This window comes from Syngnathus typhle, linkage group LG20 (assembly GCF_033458585.1).
Source record: "Syngnathus typhle isolate RoL2023-S1 ecotype Sweden linkage group LG20, RoL_Styp_1.0, whole genome shotgun sequence".
In the NCBI taxonomy this organism is placed as follows: Eukaryota; Metazoa; Chordata; class Actinopteri; order Syngnathiformes; family Syngnathidae; genus Syngnathus; species Syngnathus typhle.
Genome location: NC_083757.1, coordinates 4,985,222 through 4,997,833, shown reverse-complemented (window position 1 = coordinate 4,997,833; position 12,612 = coordinate 4,985,222). Strand labels below are relative to the sequence as shown.

The window sequence follows — 12,612 nt, the reverse complement described above, 5'->3', positions numbered from 1 at the left end:
ACACTTTGGACACACATTTTCCTCTCGCTTGATTGAAAACCTCGGCGCTGGTGTTCCGTACCGCTGACGGCGTTAGACGCCATCACCTAAACGACGCAGGTGGCTTACTGAATCACCGACTAACTCTATGTGAATTTACCTTCAGGTTGTTGACATCTTTTATTCTGGCCCGTTTAATAGATCAGCTGTTCATGGACTTTTTTTTTTTTTTTTTTTTTAGAGTCAAGTGATGTGCACGCCTCCAATTTCCCTCTCGATATCAAACATACTTTGAAGTTTCCATTTTTAGCATTATTCTTCCCTATTGTCGAGTTTTATTAGCATTAGCTTCTATTGTATCTAAATCTGCTTTGTCTTGCTTTTGCCATCAAGCTTTGCGATGATCCTCCGCCGTCATCATTCATAACAGCTTCCTTCTCAGAACTGACGCTCGAGTACTAAAGCGGCAGCTGCTCTTTGTCAGGGTGGAATTGGGTCTCCTTTTTGTCCACATTTACATTTCATACAGAAATGACATATTATATTCCACCTTCATGTTCATGGTTCTTGTCCATGAATATCTTGTTCTCCTTTTACAGATTTATTTGATGCCTTTGTGGTAACGGTGAAAACTAAAGGTAACTAGCAACCGGCAGCTGCTTCCAATATGTCTCCAATCCATAAAATGTGTTGTATGACGTAATCCCAGTGCACAACAAGCAACGTGTCCCCTAATTATAAACAGCTTGCTGTAGTTTGAAATCACATATGAAGTACCGTATTTTCCGGACTATAAGGCTCACTGGACTATAAGGCACACCTTCAATGAATGGATTTCTAATCCAAATCAAATCATTCTCCATTTTATCTTTTTTATTTCAACTTCAGACGCAACCAACTACTTTATAATCACAAAATAATCATCCATAGTCTTTTTGATTCATGATTCATAGTCTTCAACGGGCCACTTATGATTGATTTCATGACAAAATGCTTCGGGCCAGTTTGAATTTAGGAATTTGGTCCATATATAAGACGCATCGGACTATAAGGCTCACAGTCGGCTTTTGAGAAGATTTTAGGTTTCTAGGTGCGCCTTATAGTCTGGAAAATACGGTACATTAAAAGCTTTTTTGGTCCCATTGGTCACCTGTAAGAAGAATGAAAACAGACATACTGAAGGGGCCCAAAATGAGAATAGTGGTGAATGTAACAATGTTACTAATTCTGATTTCATTAAATATTCACACACACAGAAAAAAAAATGCCAGAGCAGCAGTGTTTGTTTTGCATCCATGGTCTGTAATCATTAAGCATCACATTTCACTTACAATTAGGATTTGGATGGTTTCACTCGTGTCATCTAAACATACCTTGATTAAACCGTGGGGGGCGGGGGGGGGGGGGTTTAGTTGCCCTGAAGGTTTGAAATGATCAGCATTCGTAAAGTTCACACAAGGTCATGTTTATTAGTCGCACAAATTAGTGGAGCTTGGCTTTGTTTTTTTCAGAACTCCCCCCACTGGGCTCTCTGTTGTCTTACTGACTGAGTAAAGCTACGGCAATAAAATTCTTGTGATTATAAATATCATCAATCTGGAAATAGTCAGCTTCAGCGAAATACTTTTTTTACGAGGTTTACAGTGTGACGTTAAATGTTGGTTTCCCACCACAGGACGGATATTCCCGACCACTTGACTAGAATAGCAGATGGGTTCGCTGTGAACAATTGTTTCTGTGAAAGTAACTCTCTTTTTTTTTTTTTTTCTCCCCCCGGGATAGCCCACGTTGGATTTACGTTCACCGTACCAAACGTTTGTCAACTTCCCCGTTGGACACTGAGTGAGTAACAACACTTTAATTGGGCTTGCATCCACTCGTGGAATGCGTGAGAAAATCCAGACCATGTCCAGTGGGATGGACTGTGGTCATCCATGACCACGCGCAGTATTTCTCATCTTATCTTTAACATGTTTGAGTCCCATTTGCCTTTTATATTATTCCATGCATGCATAAAAAGCTCACATGTGGTTTCAAGCATGAATTAAAATAAATTATCTCTGTGCGGGTGTTTTTTTTTTTTTTCTTCTTCAATCATTTTTTATGGGTATATTGAAGTTGCCAGATTTTTCTAGTTTTATGGATGACGAACCTTTTAAATTTGAAAAAAATGGATGTAGGTACAGAAAATGGATGGATGCAGGTATTGCTCAACTCTAATTGGTTGAATTTTGGCACATATTATTTAATGATTTGGCGTTTAAAATGGCCCGGGTCATTAAGCATTAACACAACAATGGCAGTGTGGAATGAGTGTTGACTGGAAATCCACTTCTGGAAACTTCCATGGTGTACCTTTGTCATATTATGTACAATTAGCATTAGCGAGAACCATAGGATGTTTGTTTGTTCTTCTTTGGGGAAACGCTAATGAAAGGATGCTAAAATATTTGGCGGGCAACCATCAGTAACAAACACAAACACAGTTTCTCCAAGCTACTTTACTTTTTTCAAGCAGGGAAAGCAAGAGTGGGAGGGGGCAACAAGTTGACAAAGTTCTGACTGGAGCTCTGCTCTTTCTTTTCCTACTTCTGTAAGCTGGACGAGTGGGTGAAAGTATCAGAGGACGGGGTCACTGACTGAGTCTGAACGTTTGTAGCCAGGGAGACAGAAAGCCTCCTCTTGAGACTTTAAGAACTTTACTGGCAGGATAATAAGAAGAACTCTGATCTTTTCCATACAAGCACATGGACAGAAGCAACTATTGTTTGTTCTGGATGGATTGAATAATTGCTTGTTACGAGGAGAAGCAGGAACAAAGCAGAGAAGGGAAACATCTGGATGGAAGAGCAACCAGAAGAGGAGAGAAGAGTGAAGGAAACATGTGCTCTCTCTGAAGAAGACCCGATCCTGAGATGGGACGCATGCTGGGCCTGATGCTGGTCTACCTGGTCCACCTTGTAGCTGGCTCCGAGCGCCAGCAGCACCAGGTGCAGCACGGCCCCTGCCGCTATACTTTCATCCTCCCCGAGGTGGAACTTTGCCAGCCTCACAAAAACTTTGAGGTCTCGAACACGCTCCAGGGGGACTCCCCAGCCCAAGTTAAATCTAATCGCGGCAGGAACCAGAAGAGCAGATCCTCTTGGCAGGAAATTAAGAATCTGGAAAGTGCCACTGAGAATAATACCCTGTGGCTGCAGAAGGTACAATCCTTTGATTAGCTTCTAAATAAATTCTGTCTTCTACATGCCATGTGGAACGTCTATTCTTGTCTGCGGCGCTTTCAATATTTATCGTATGCATAGTTTTTAGATTGATCAAACGTGACCGCAGTTTTGAATTTTAAAATAGAATGTCATGAATACCACATATAAACATTCTCACCAGATTTTTTTTTTCCCCCCGCCCGCCCTGTCTGTCCATCTCCATAAATGTTCCCAGGATTGTTGCATGCTTTGGAGATCCTTCTCATCTCACACCTTGTCTAACATCAGATCTCCTCTACTCTCTTTCTCTCGCTCCCTTTCCTGCAAATACATTTATAAAAACACACACACTAGCCACAATTCCCCCGTGCACTCTCTGAAGCTCAAGTGTGTGAACTGAGGACCTCACTTCCATCCCAAGCACCCCTTGAGACAGTTGCATGAGTCTGAGAGTCCAAAAAAGGTACAGATAGAAAGTAATTGTTCTTTGTGTGCTGTTGAAGAAATAGATTTTTCTGTTGATGTAGAATGACAAATAAATAGTATCTTTGGGAAGACTGCCAAATATTGGTCATATATAAAAATCATATCCATGAAGCCTAATGAAAAACAATGCAAAAAAAAAAAAGTCGTTTTGCTTCGGGATCAAAAAGTGAACACGTGCACCAAGGGGAGCATTAACATTGCAAATTCCTTCTCTGCTGTTTTCTAAAAAGAAACTCATGTTTGTTTTTCTTTGTCCAAGCCCCTAAAGCAACCTTGCTTTCCCTCCTGCTGCTGAAGGTTTGCAGAGAAGATTGAGCGTGCTTTTGTTTTTCTATTAATAGCCTCGGCAGCTTATGCAAATATTGTACAGCTGATGACCTGGTGAAATACCACTTTCAAAAAGCGCCGCCATGAACACACACTTTGGCGTATTAATATTGAGCGAGACATCAATTATGACCCAAACATGGCTAATAGCCACCCTGGTGTTCCTCTGCTGCTGTAATTACACGAACAAATGAGTGCAATGTCTCGACGAGTAACACAAGATTCATTACGCTTCATCCCGAACGTGATTTTCACAATCCAGGGATCTTAAATTCTTCCGTCGGAGATTGCTTTAATCCGTGTGTTAATGGCTTTTCTTTTTTCAACTTCGGATTTAGATCAGGAAGGCTTTGATTGTTTAAAGTGGAAGATCAGAAGGACAGAATGGACTCAGTGAGAATTACTGCCATTATTCTACTCTCAATTATTCTTTCATCAGCTGGAGAATTTCATCCAAGAGAACGTTCGCTCCGGCGTGGAAGAACTCAAAAGAACCGCCGTGCACACCCAAACGGCCGCCATGTTGGAAATGGGAACCAACCTTCTAAGCCAGTCAGCGGAGCAGACTCGAAAACTGACTGATGTTGAAACTCAGGTACGAGGAAGGCTAATATATTTTGATACATGACATAATTGTGTCGACACGCTCTAGGTATTAAACCAGACGAGTCGCCTGGAGATCCAACTACTTGAGTATTCACTTTTTACCAACCGTCTGGAGAAGCTCATCCTCCTGCAGACTCAGGAGATCTCACGTCTCGGTGACAAAAACAGGTGATTTTGTCTCGGGAGTTTAATCATTCAAAGTAGCTCAATGTAGTCCCGATCGTATCAGAAGTGGGAATAAAAGCAAGTCTAATCTGACCAAACATGGCATTCATAATATAATAAGCATTGTGAGAGCATGTGGAGGAAATGTGTGCAGTAAAATGGCTAGGAGGGGTTTCCTGTTCTTCTTACCAGAAACGCAGGAACATGAGGTCAGGTTTTGGTCAGCGTGGGTTAAAGGCGGGTCAACACGGCAGTTGGTATGGATAAAAAAATCTTACACCATAAGGATTTTTTTTTTTTTATTCAGTGATCTCGAACAAAGACTTTTGGCACTGGAGGCTCGTTACGAGACGGAGCTGGAGAGCTCGCAAGGAGAAAAGCAGCAGTTGCGGGAAATGATGCAAAGGCAGAGCCGATTAGTCGGCCAGCTCCAGGTCCAACTGGGTGCTGCAACTTTTAACAATACCTTGATGCAAAAACAACAAGCTCGTCTCACGGACACGGTCGAGCAACTACTAAACCACTGCAATGGTAAGACGCCAAACCAAAACATACAAAACCGTCAATTTAATCAATCTGCTGCATTTTTTTTCCTCCACCAGAAATTTCCAATTTCCCCAAACATGAGCCACCTAGTTTCAGGGATTGTGCCGAGATTCTACAATCAGGACAAAGATCGAGCGGGATATACAACATACATCTCGCAAACTCCTCCCACTCCATCAAGGTATTGCAACTTTAAAGGTCATTGAGCTGATGATTGTGACAACGAATATATAGTAAGGACATTGTGTTGGTGGAAATGCCATCGTGTGTTTGTTTCTTATTGTGGTGAGAATGTGTGTTGAATAAATTGGGAGCTAGCTGTCAATCAAGTAACATGCTCTTGTTAATTTAACCGCGGCTTCATGCTCCTGGTTTAAGATTCAAGTCTGGTGTCCTCACTGGTCTCAAGATAGCAGCATTTTTTATTCATCACTTCTACTTAAGTTTGCTGGCTGGCATTTAATCCTCAGCTTCTTTGTGTGTGTATTCTTCTTCAACCCCGGTGGGCAAAGCACCCAGGTGTTAAGTTGTTGTGCCATGTGTTTCCTGTCAACGGGGGCCAATGTTGGTGCTAGTTATAACACCCCAAATCACTACTGCTGCTTTCAATCTATGCCATGAATGAGGCTGGCAAGCTGGGTGGTTATAATAAAGTGGGCCAGATGCAGTTTTGTTCTATTTTTCAGAGATTTTGAGCTCTCTGTTGAACACACTCCCAAAAGTTATAAAATGTGTCTCAATGATAGCGAGTAACTTTAGCAAAGACCTACATTTGAATCATTAAAGCTGTGAGCCATGGGAAATATTTCAAACTAAATTACCGTATTTTTTAGGCTATAAATTGTACTTAAAATCCTTGAATTTTCTAAAAAAAATATAATGTAATATATAATAATAATAATATATATCATATATTAATTTAAATAATTAATTTCAATATTAATACTATAAGAATAAATAAATACATAAATACAAATATAAAAATTAATCTTTCTTTTACTTAAAATCCTTGAATTTTCTAAAAAAATATAATGTAATATATATAATAATAGTATATATCATATTAATTTATATAATTAATATCATTATTAATCCTATAACAAAAATAAAATAATAAATAAATACAAACATAAAAATAAAAATAAATAAATAAACTAAGTTAAATTGAAGTTGAGTCAGATTTGACTCATTTGCTGTACCGGTTTGTTATAGTCCTAAAAATACGGTACTGTATCTTACAAATGTGTACTCCTTAAAATATCCTTTCTTGAGGTTTTCTGTGACATGGAGACCAGAGGTGGAGGGTGGACCGTGTTCCAACATCGTCGAAACGGCTCCGTTGATTTCCATCGCGAATGGAAGGACTATAAATTGGTGGGTAGAGCCGATGGTTTGATTTGTATGTGTTTTAACATGGCGAGGCGTGGGATCGCCATCGTACTGTGTGATCGAGGGTGACCTGGCGGGTGTTATCTTTGGCGGCCCTCGTGTTTTCTCCCACCTCCCATGTTATTGCACCTGCTCCCGCTTTCTGTCAGACTCCCACACATCCAAGCATTTTCACTGACCCATAAGGTAAGAATACTATCAAGTATGAAGATCTTAATGCTCGGTTAAACAAAATATTCCAAGTCCTTTCATATCTGGCCCATTGATTCAAAAATATTTTTCAACTTTAACTGAGTGAGCCTAGCCCAGATTTTTTAATGATTACCGAAGCAATTCATTTCTTAATTGCAACAACTTGACCTGAAATCAGAACATCAGAGATGGAAGGAGATTGAGGGAGCAAGAACAAAACAAATCCATGAAGATCCTTCAAGAATAATATTTTCACAAGATAGTAAATATTTAGCACCAGTTGAGAGGCATGGGAGCAGAGAGACCCTGTTGGTGGCAGATAACATAAATTATTTGATCCAGTTTCCGAGCTCTCGATCCCACTGACTGCAATCAATATCACTAAACTGTTGTGCCCTGGTCTGCAGGTCACATGATAAATGGAACTGGGCTCTTACCTTATCTACAATATACTTGGACTAGCCTCAAAGCAATCTCTTGTAGGACAGTTTCATTATGTTTCCCATTAAAACTGAGTCACACGTCCTTGTCTGTAGTGAACGAAGCAAGCAATTATTTAAATGCTGAGCTTCAAATATTAAAACAAATTTAAGCCTCAACTGAGTCATCACTAGGGCCACTTCCAGAACTCAGTATTTAGTCTTCCTGCCATCCGAATGATAAATGTGACTCTTAAATTTAGTTACATTATCGTATTAAGCACAAACACGCTTGGCAGGTTCTTGGCAAAAGCCACCCGCTCACTAGGTTCTTTGTCTTTGTGCCCGATCCAGGGATTTGGAGAGCCTTCTGGGGAACATTGGCTGGGAAATGACATCATCCATAAACTGACCATATCCGGGGAATATAGCCTACATGTCCAGTTGAAGGACCGAGAGGAAAACGAGGCTTACTCACATTATCAGCGCTTCTACATAGAGGGGGAGGAGCATTATTACAGGTTTGAATCATGATGTACTGTATTTTCCGCACTATAAGGCACACCTATAAACCTCAAATTTTCTCAAAAGCCGACAATGCGCCTTATAATCCAGTGCGCCTTATATATGGACCAATATGGATTCGTGGATGAGGACTAATTTATTAAAGTAATCTTTACGCGTTTATTTTGTGTGTTGTGTGATATTAACGTTTGAGCAATATTGAGTTATTGATACATTGTTATTGTTTTCACTATTTCGAGTGTTACTATATTGTGATTGCATTAACGTTCGAGCAACATTGTTATTTATTCTATCCGCTTTATAATCCGGTGCGCCTTATATACGGACAAAATTTTAAAATAGGCCAATCATTGAAGGTGCGCCTTATAATCCGGTGCGCCTTATAGTGCGGAAAATACGGTAATATTCCTGGAAGCAATTCTGATGTAAACCATACATTGATGACTCCACAATTTCAGCCTTCACGTTGAGGGGTTCAGCGGGACGGCCGGGCGGACAGACAGCATGGCACACAGCGGTACCCAATTCAGCACCAAGGACAGAGACAATGACCGCTGTACCTGCAAATGTGCACAGCTGGCGTCTGGAGGTACCCCCAAAAAATTCAAAATGTTCTCCCTGACTTATTCTTGACCACGTTTTGCTCCACAGGTTGGTGGTTTGAGGCTTGTGGACCTTCCAACCTGAATGGAATGCATTATCCCAGCTCATCCAACGTGGTTCGCTACAACGGAATAAAGTGGTACTATTGGAAAGGACCGAATCTGATGGCTACCATGGCGACCATGATGGTGCGCCCAGCAAACTTCTGACTCTTCAGATTATACCAGATTTCAACAAACATCAGCTCAATTGTTGCTCCTCAACTCACTTCAACAAAGTTCCTCAGGCAACTCGATGGCATTTAAAACTTTACAAACAGCTTCTGCAAATTAAAGCATTCCTTTTCTTTCCTATCCTGGCTCTCATGAAATATTCATTTTTTGCTCATAAAATCCCATTATGCATTCTTACTCGGGCAATTTATGGTACAAATAAAGCATGTGTTACAACATCTTACGACAGTTAAAAAAGAATATAGCACGTGTATTTTCTGTAGAGCCGGACTCGGGATATCTTTATTTCCGTCAGTAGATATTTTTCCACAAGAAACATCTATTTGCCGATAATGTAAAAATATGTTCTGCCCGGTGAGTTCCTCTGTAAATTGCCTTCCTTTGTAAGGCTTCACCAAGCCCGTGAAGGACTCAAGCAGACTTAACTGTCTTTGATTTACTACTCTATTAGGTCGGATGCTCAACACACTTGAATTGCTCCGAACAATGCCGCGCTATTAAAATCGCCCGAGCATCGTCTTAATATACGATATGAGTGTAAATACACAAGAAAGTCATGTCTAAGTATGGAAAATAAATAAAGCAGATGTTGTGTGAATTGTGAATAGTGTTAAAATCAAGTTGTTAGTTTATTAGAGTCTCCAAGGACTGGACAAGCTATATATATATCACAATTGGGGGCAAAGCTGCGAATGAATCCATCAAAGTGACTTTAATAAAGTCTAGATTCGGCCGACTGGCTCAACAGATCAAATAGTTGCGTTCTGGTCCAGTGAAGATCATCAATCGTTACTTATGAGGTGCAACATTATTCATAATCGATATCACAATATAAATACTCAAAATATTCCACTTTGAGATGAAGAGCCACTAAGAAATTCGCTTGTGAGTAAATGCATGTACTGTTGCATCGTATGTTTATCGATGACTCTCTGTTGCATGAGCAGTTTAGGCTTGACTGAGAAATGGTGCCGAGCGCTCATAAGTCTTTGTCTCTCCTCTTTTTCCTTCGCCGTCTTTGATTCATAACGGGTATTTTGGCCGACCGGGGCTCAACCCAGGTATGTGCTGGCAGGGGTGCAAAAGAGGAAGCGCTCGGGACTGATTTGTTCTAGTCATCTGTGCTACGTGGTTTACTGCGTCAGCATGCAGAGCATTTACCTATGGTCATCGAAAAAGCAATACGGGCCATATATCAGCATGCCACTTCCAATACATCAGCTACTGTTTCTTAGGCCTTTTTTTTTTCCTCCAGACAAAAAGCATAACAGCACTTTGCTATAGTGCTGAACAAAGCATGCAGGCATGTGATACCACTTGGGGGCGCTAGTGCACAGAGAATCTATTTGGAGGACCACCACAAATCTGCATTTTCTTCTATTTTAACTTATATGTGGTAAACAAAGAACAGCACATAAAATTACAATAATATAATTTTGGAAAGAGTTAGAGTTGCTGATCAGGCATTAAATATGTACTGTTAGTTTGAAACAAAAGAAACGTTGCAAGAGTGGTACAATGATGGTGTGGAATATATAAAATGCTTATCGACAAAGAAATATAGTCTTGAATATTTATTATCTGCAAACAATCCTGCCGCCATAGTTGTTCGCTTAAACCGACAACCAAAACAGTCTAGCCTCACAGACTAAGTGGCGTGTAAAACCCAACCAGACATTGCGGTTTTCCTAAGCTAACCAAATATAGCACACCTTGACAGCAGCAATTCTAGCGATTGATAATGCGTACATGCAACCAAAACAAAAGATGTCACTGAAAATGTACTGCAACATATACTTATGAAAGAAAAAAAATCTTAAAATAGATCTCCTTATTCTCCTCTTTCAACACAATCTCATGCCCTCATTAATAACAATGCATATTTCTTTCCGAGCTTCATCTATATAGAATCAAAGGAATAATTCTTAGTGTTAACACAGCGATTCGTATAATGAGATCAAAATGTGTCAAAAGTGTGTTCTACAAAGAGAATAACATCATTAGAACCTAAGATTTTATCCAATGAGTGTACATCATCATATACGCCCAAGCAAACAATAAACCGAGGTAACCTGTCATCTCCGGAGATCCCAAACGTCTCATGAGCTGATCTCTAAAATGTCACGGCCTAAGGGTTCAACTTGTTTCTGATGAGCAATTTTACTGGCGACATCTGTCGAGGTTCAATGAGTGTGCTGCTGCCACTTGACGAGTGTATTTTGTGGCCCGTGAAAAGGACACGTCAGGTTGTCTCGGTCAATCAAGCTTTCCGAGGCGCGTTTGAATGCACAAAGTTTATTTCCCAGCTTTTCTTTTTGTTTCTTAGCTTAACAAAATCCTTTCTGTGCCAACACTCCCGCCCCCCCGCTGAAGGCATCCATTTGCCCTTTCTCAACAAAACCGGGCCCGAGGGGACCCGAGTGCAAGCAAACACACAAACAAACAAACACTGGAAAGTAAAACACTAAGAACCATCGACGAGAAGCTTTTTTTTTTTTAATCTGTCTTCGGGCTACGCCGATGTGTGTTTGCCTGCGTGTGGGTGTTTGCCTTGCTTCCGTCGTCTGCCCGTGAAGGTAAAAGGTGTGCAGACTGAGACAATATGTGTCAGCGAGAGAGAGCGAGATGACTACTGAGGGAGAGTCGGTGGAAGTGAATGAAAAATTCATACGACTGCAGGTCCCAAAAGCCCTTCTGTCTTTGCCAGGAGTGCTCGGTTTCAAAGAGCCGGGCAGGAGCTTTGGGACTGTGCCAAAGAGATAGTAGGCACATGCATTCAAAAGGACGACGACCAGGGGATGGTCTTATCTTGGAATCGAGAGCTAACAGCACAACAACATCAGTACTTAGTGTTCCAAAACAGCTTTGCAAAACTCCCATGATTCGCTTTCTCGTGTATCTTTAGTCACTCCAAAAAAGTCATGCAAAATTAATATGATTTTGCTCCTTGGCCTTTACACTGGATTGAATAGCGCAGATGTATACGTGCCGCATAGAAACCGCAGGAGCAGGCGCGGTAAATGAATAAAAGGATGCGCATTTGATTTCAAACAAAATGAAGGTGCAAACAGCCTTGAGATGAAAACAAAAACAAAGCGAAGGAGGATCCGCAGTGTTGCTACAGACTTACAAGGTAGAAAGGGAGAGTAGGCTGAATAAAAAAAACAAAACTTTTACAGCTCTCCCGCACTGAGAAAAAGTGGGTCAGCAACATCCGAACGTCTCAGCTCAACTCGTCTGCATGCTGGGATCAAGCGCTCTGTAAAATGACGTCGTCAGAAACGGCGGATTTCGCCCAGGGCCTAAACAAACCACCAGAGAGACCAAAACACATGTCGTGTGTTTGCCAAACGATTACCAGATCCACAGTGATTCCAATCAACACACTGTTTGGTAATCTAATTTCAATGGACTTAACCAAGCTTTCTCTTTGGAATGCTCTCAGCAAACCTGGAACCTTTAAAGTTTGGAAGCATCGTAACCCCGTGTTGACATCTCACCCACCATGTTGGTTAAAAATAGGCCATTTACCAACATGAGTGTTGAGAGCATACCACACGTCAAGGAAAAATTATCTCCAGCAATGGACGTGCGGTTAGATCCATCTCGGTGACACTGACAGGAGCTTCAGACTGAGTCATGGTCTCTTTGGGGGCAAGTGTGATGATCAAGAGGGGTCTTTGGGAGGTTCTTAGAGTCTTCTCAATTACCCTCTGGCAAACCGAGACTCATAAATCTGTGGAACCAAAGTACTCAAGTACATTAAGAAGTAAGAGTTATCATCACCACACTTCCACTTTGGTTGGAAAATAAGTTTCTTCTCACTACTGACCCTCCGTCCACTGTTGAGGCCATTCCGGGAGATACAGCGACAGCAGCTGTGTTCTCCAGAATCCCCCTTCTTTGCTTCATTTCATTCTCCTCACCCTTCATTTC

General features: G+C 41.0%; 1 protein-coding gene across 1 annotated transcript; it reads left to right on the top strand.

The window, feature by feature from the left end:
- The first annotated feature begins 2,514 nt into the window (after positions 1-2,514).
- On the top strand, positions 2,515-8,796 carry angpt2b (angiopoietin 2b). The gene is made up of 9 exons (XM_061267667.1): positions 2,515-3,182; positions 4,438-4,593; positions 4,651-4,772; positions 5,077-5,300; positions 5,372-5,496; positions 6,588-6,689; positions 7,670-7,836; positions 8,299-8,429; positions 8,492-8,796. The coding sequence occupies exons 1-9, from the start codon at positions 2,895-2,897 to the stop codon at positions 8,650-8,652; spliced, it is 1,476 nt and encodes a 491-aa protein (XP_061123651.1). The 5' UTR covers positions 2,515-2,894; the 3' UTR covers positions 8,653-8,796.
- Positions 8,797-12,612: the final 3,816 nt, after the last annotated feature.

Coding starts and splice junctions, on each gene's coding strand:
- angpt2b (XM_061267667.1), top strand. CDS start 2,895: ATGGGACGCATGCTGGGCCTGATGCTGGTCTACCTGGTCCACCTTGTA. Junction 4,773..5,076: donor CGTCTCGGTGACAAAAACAG/GTGATTTTGTCT, acceptor TTTTTTATTCAG/TGATCTCGAACAAAGACTTT. Junction 7,837..8,298: donor GGGGAGGAGCATTATTACAG/GTTTGAATCATG, acceptor CCACAATTTCAG/CCTTCACGTTGAGGGGTTCA.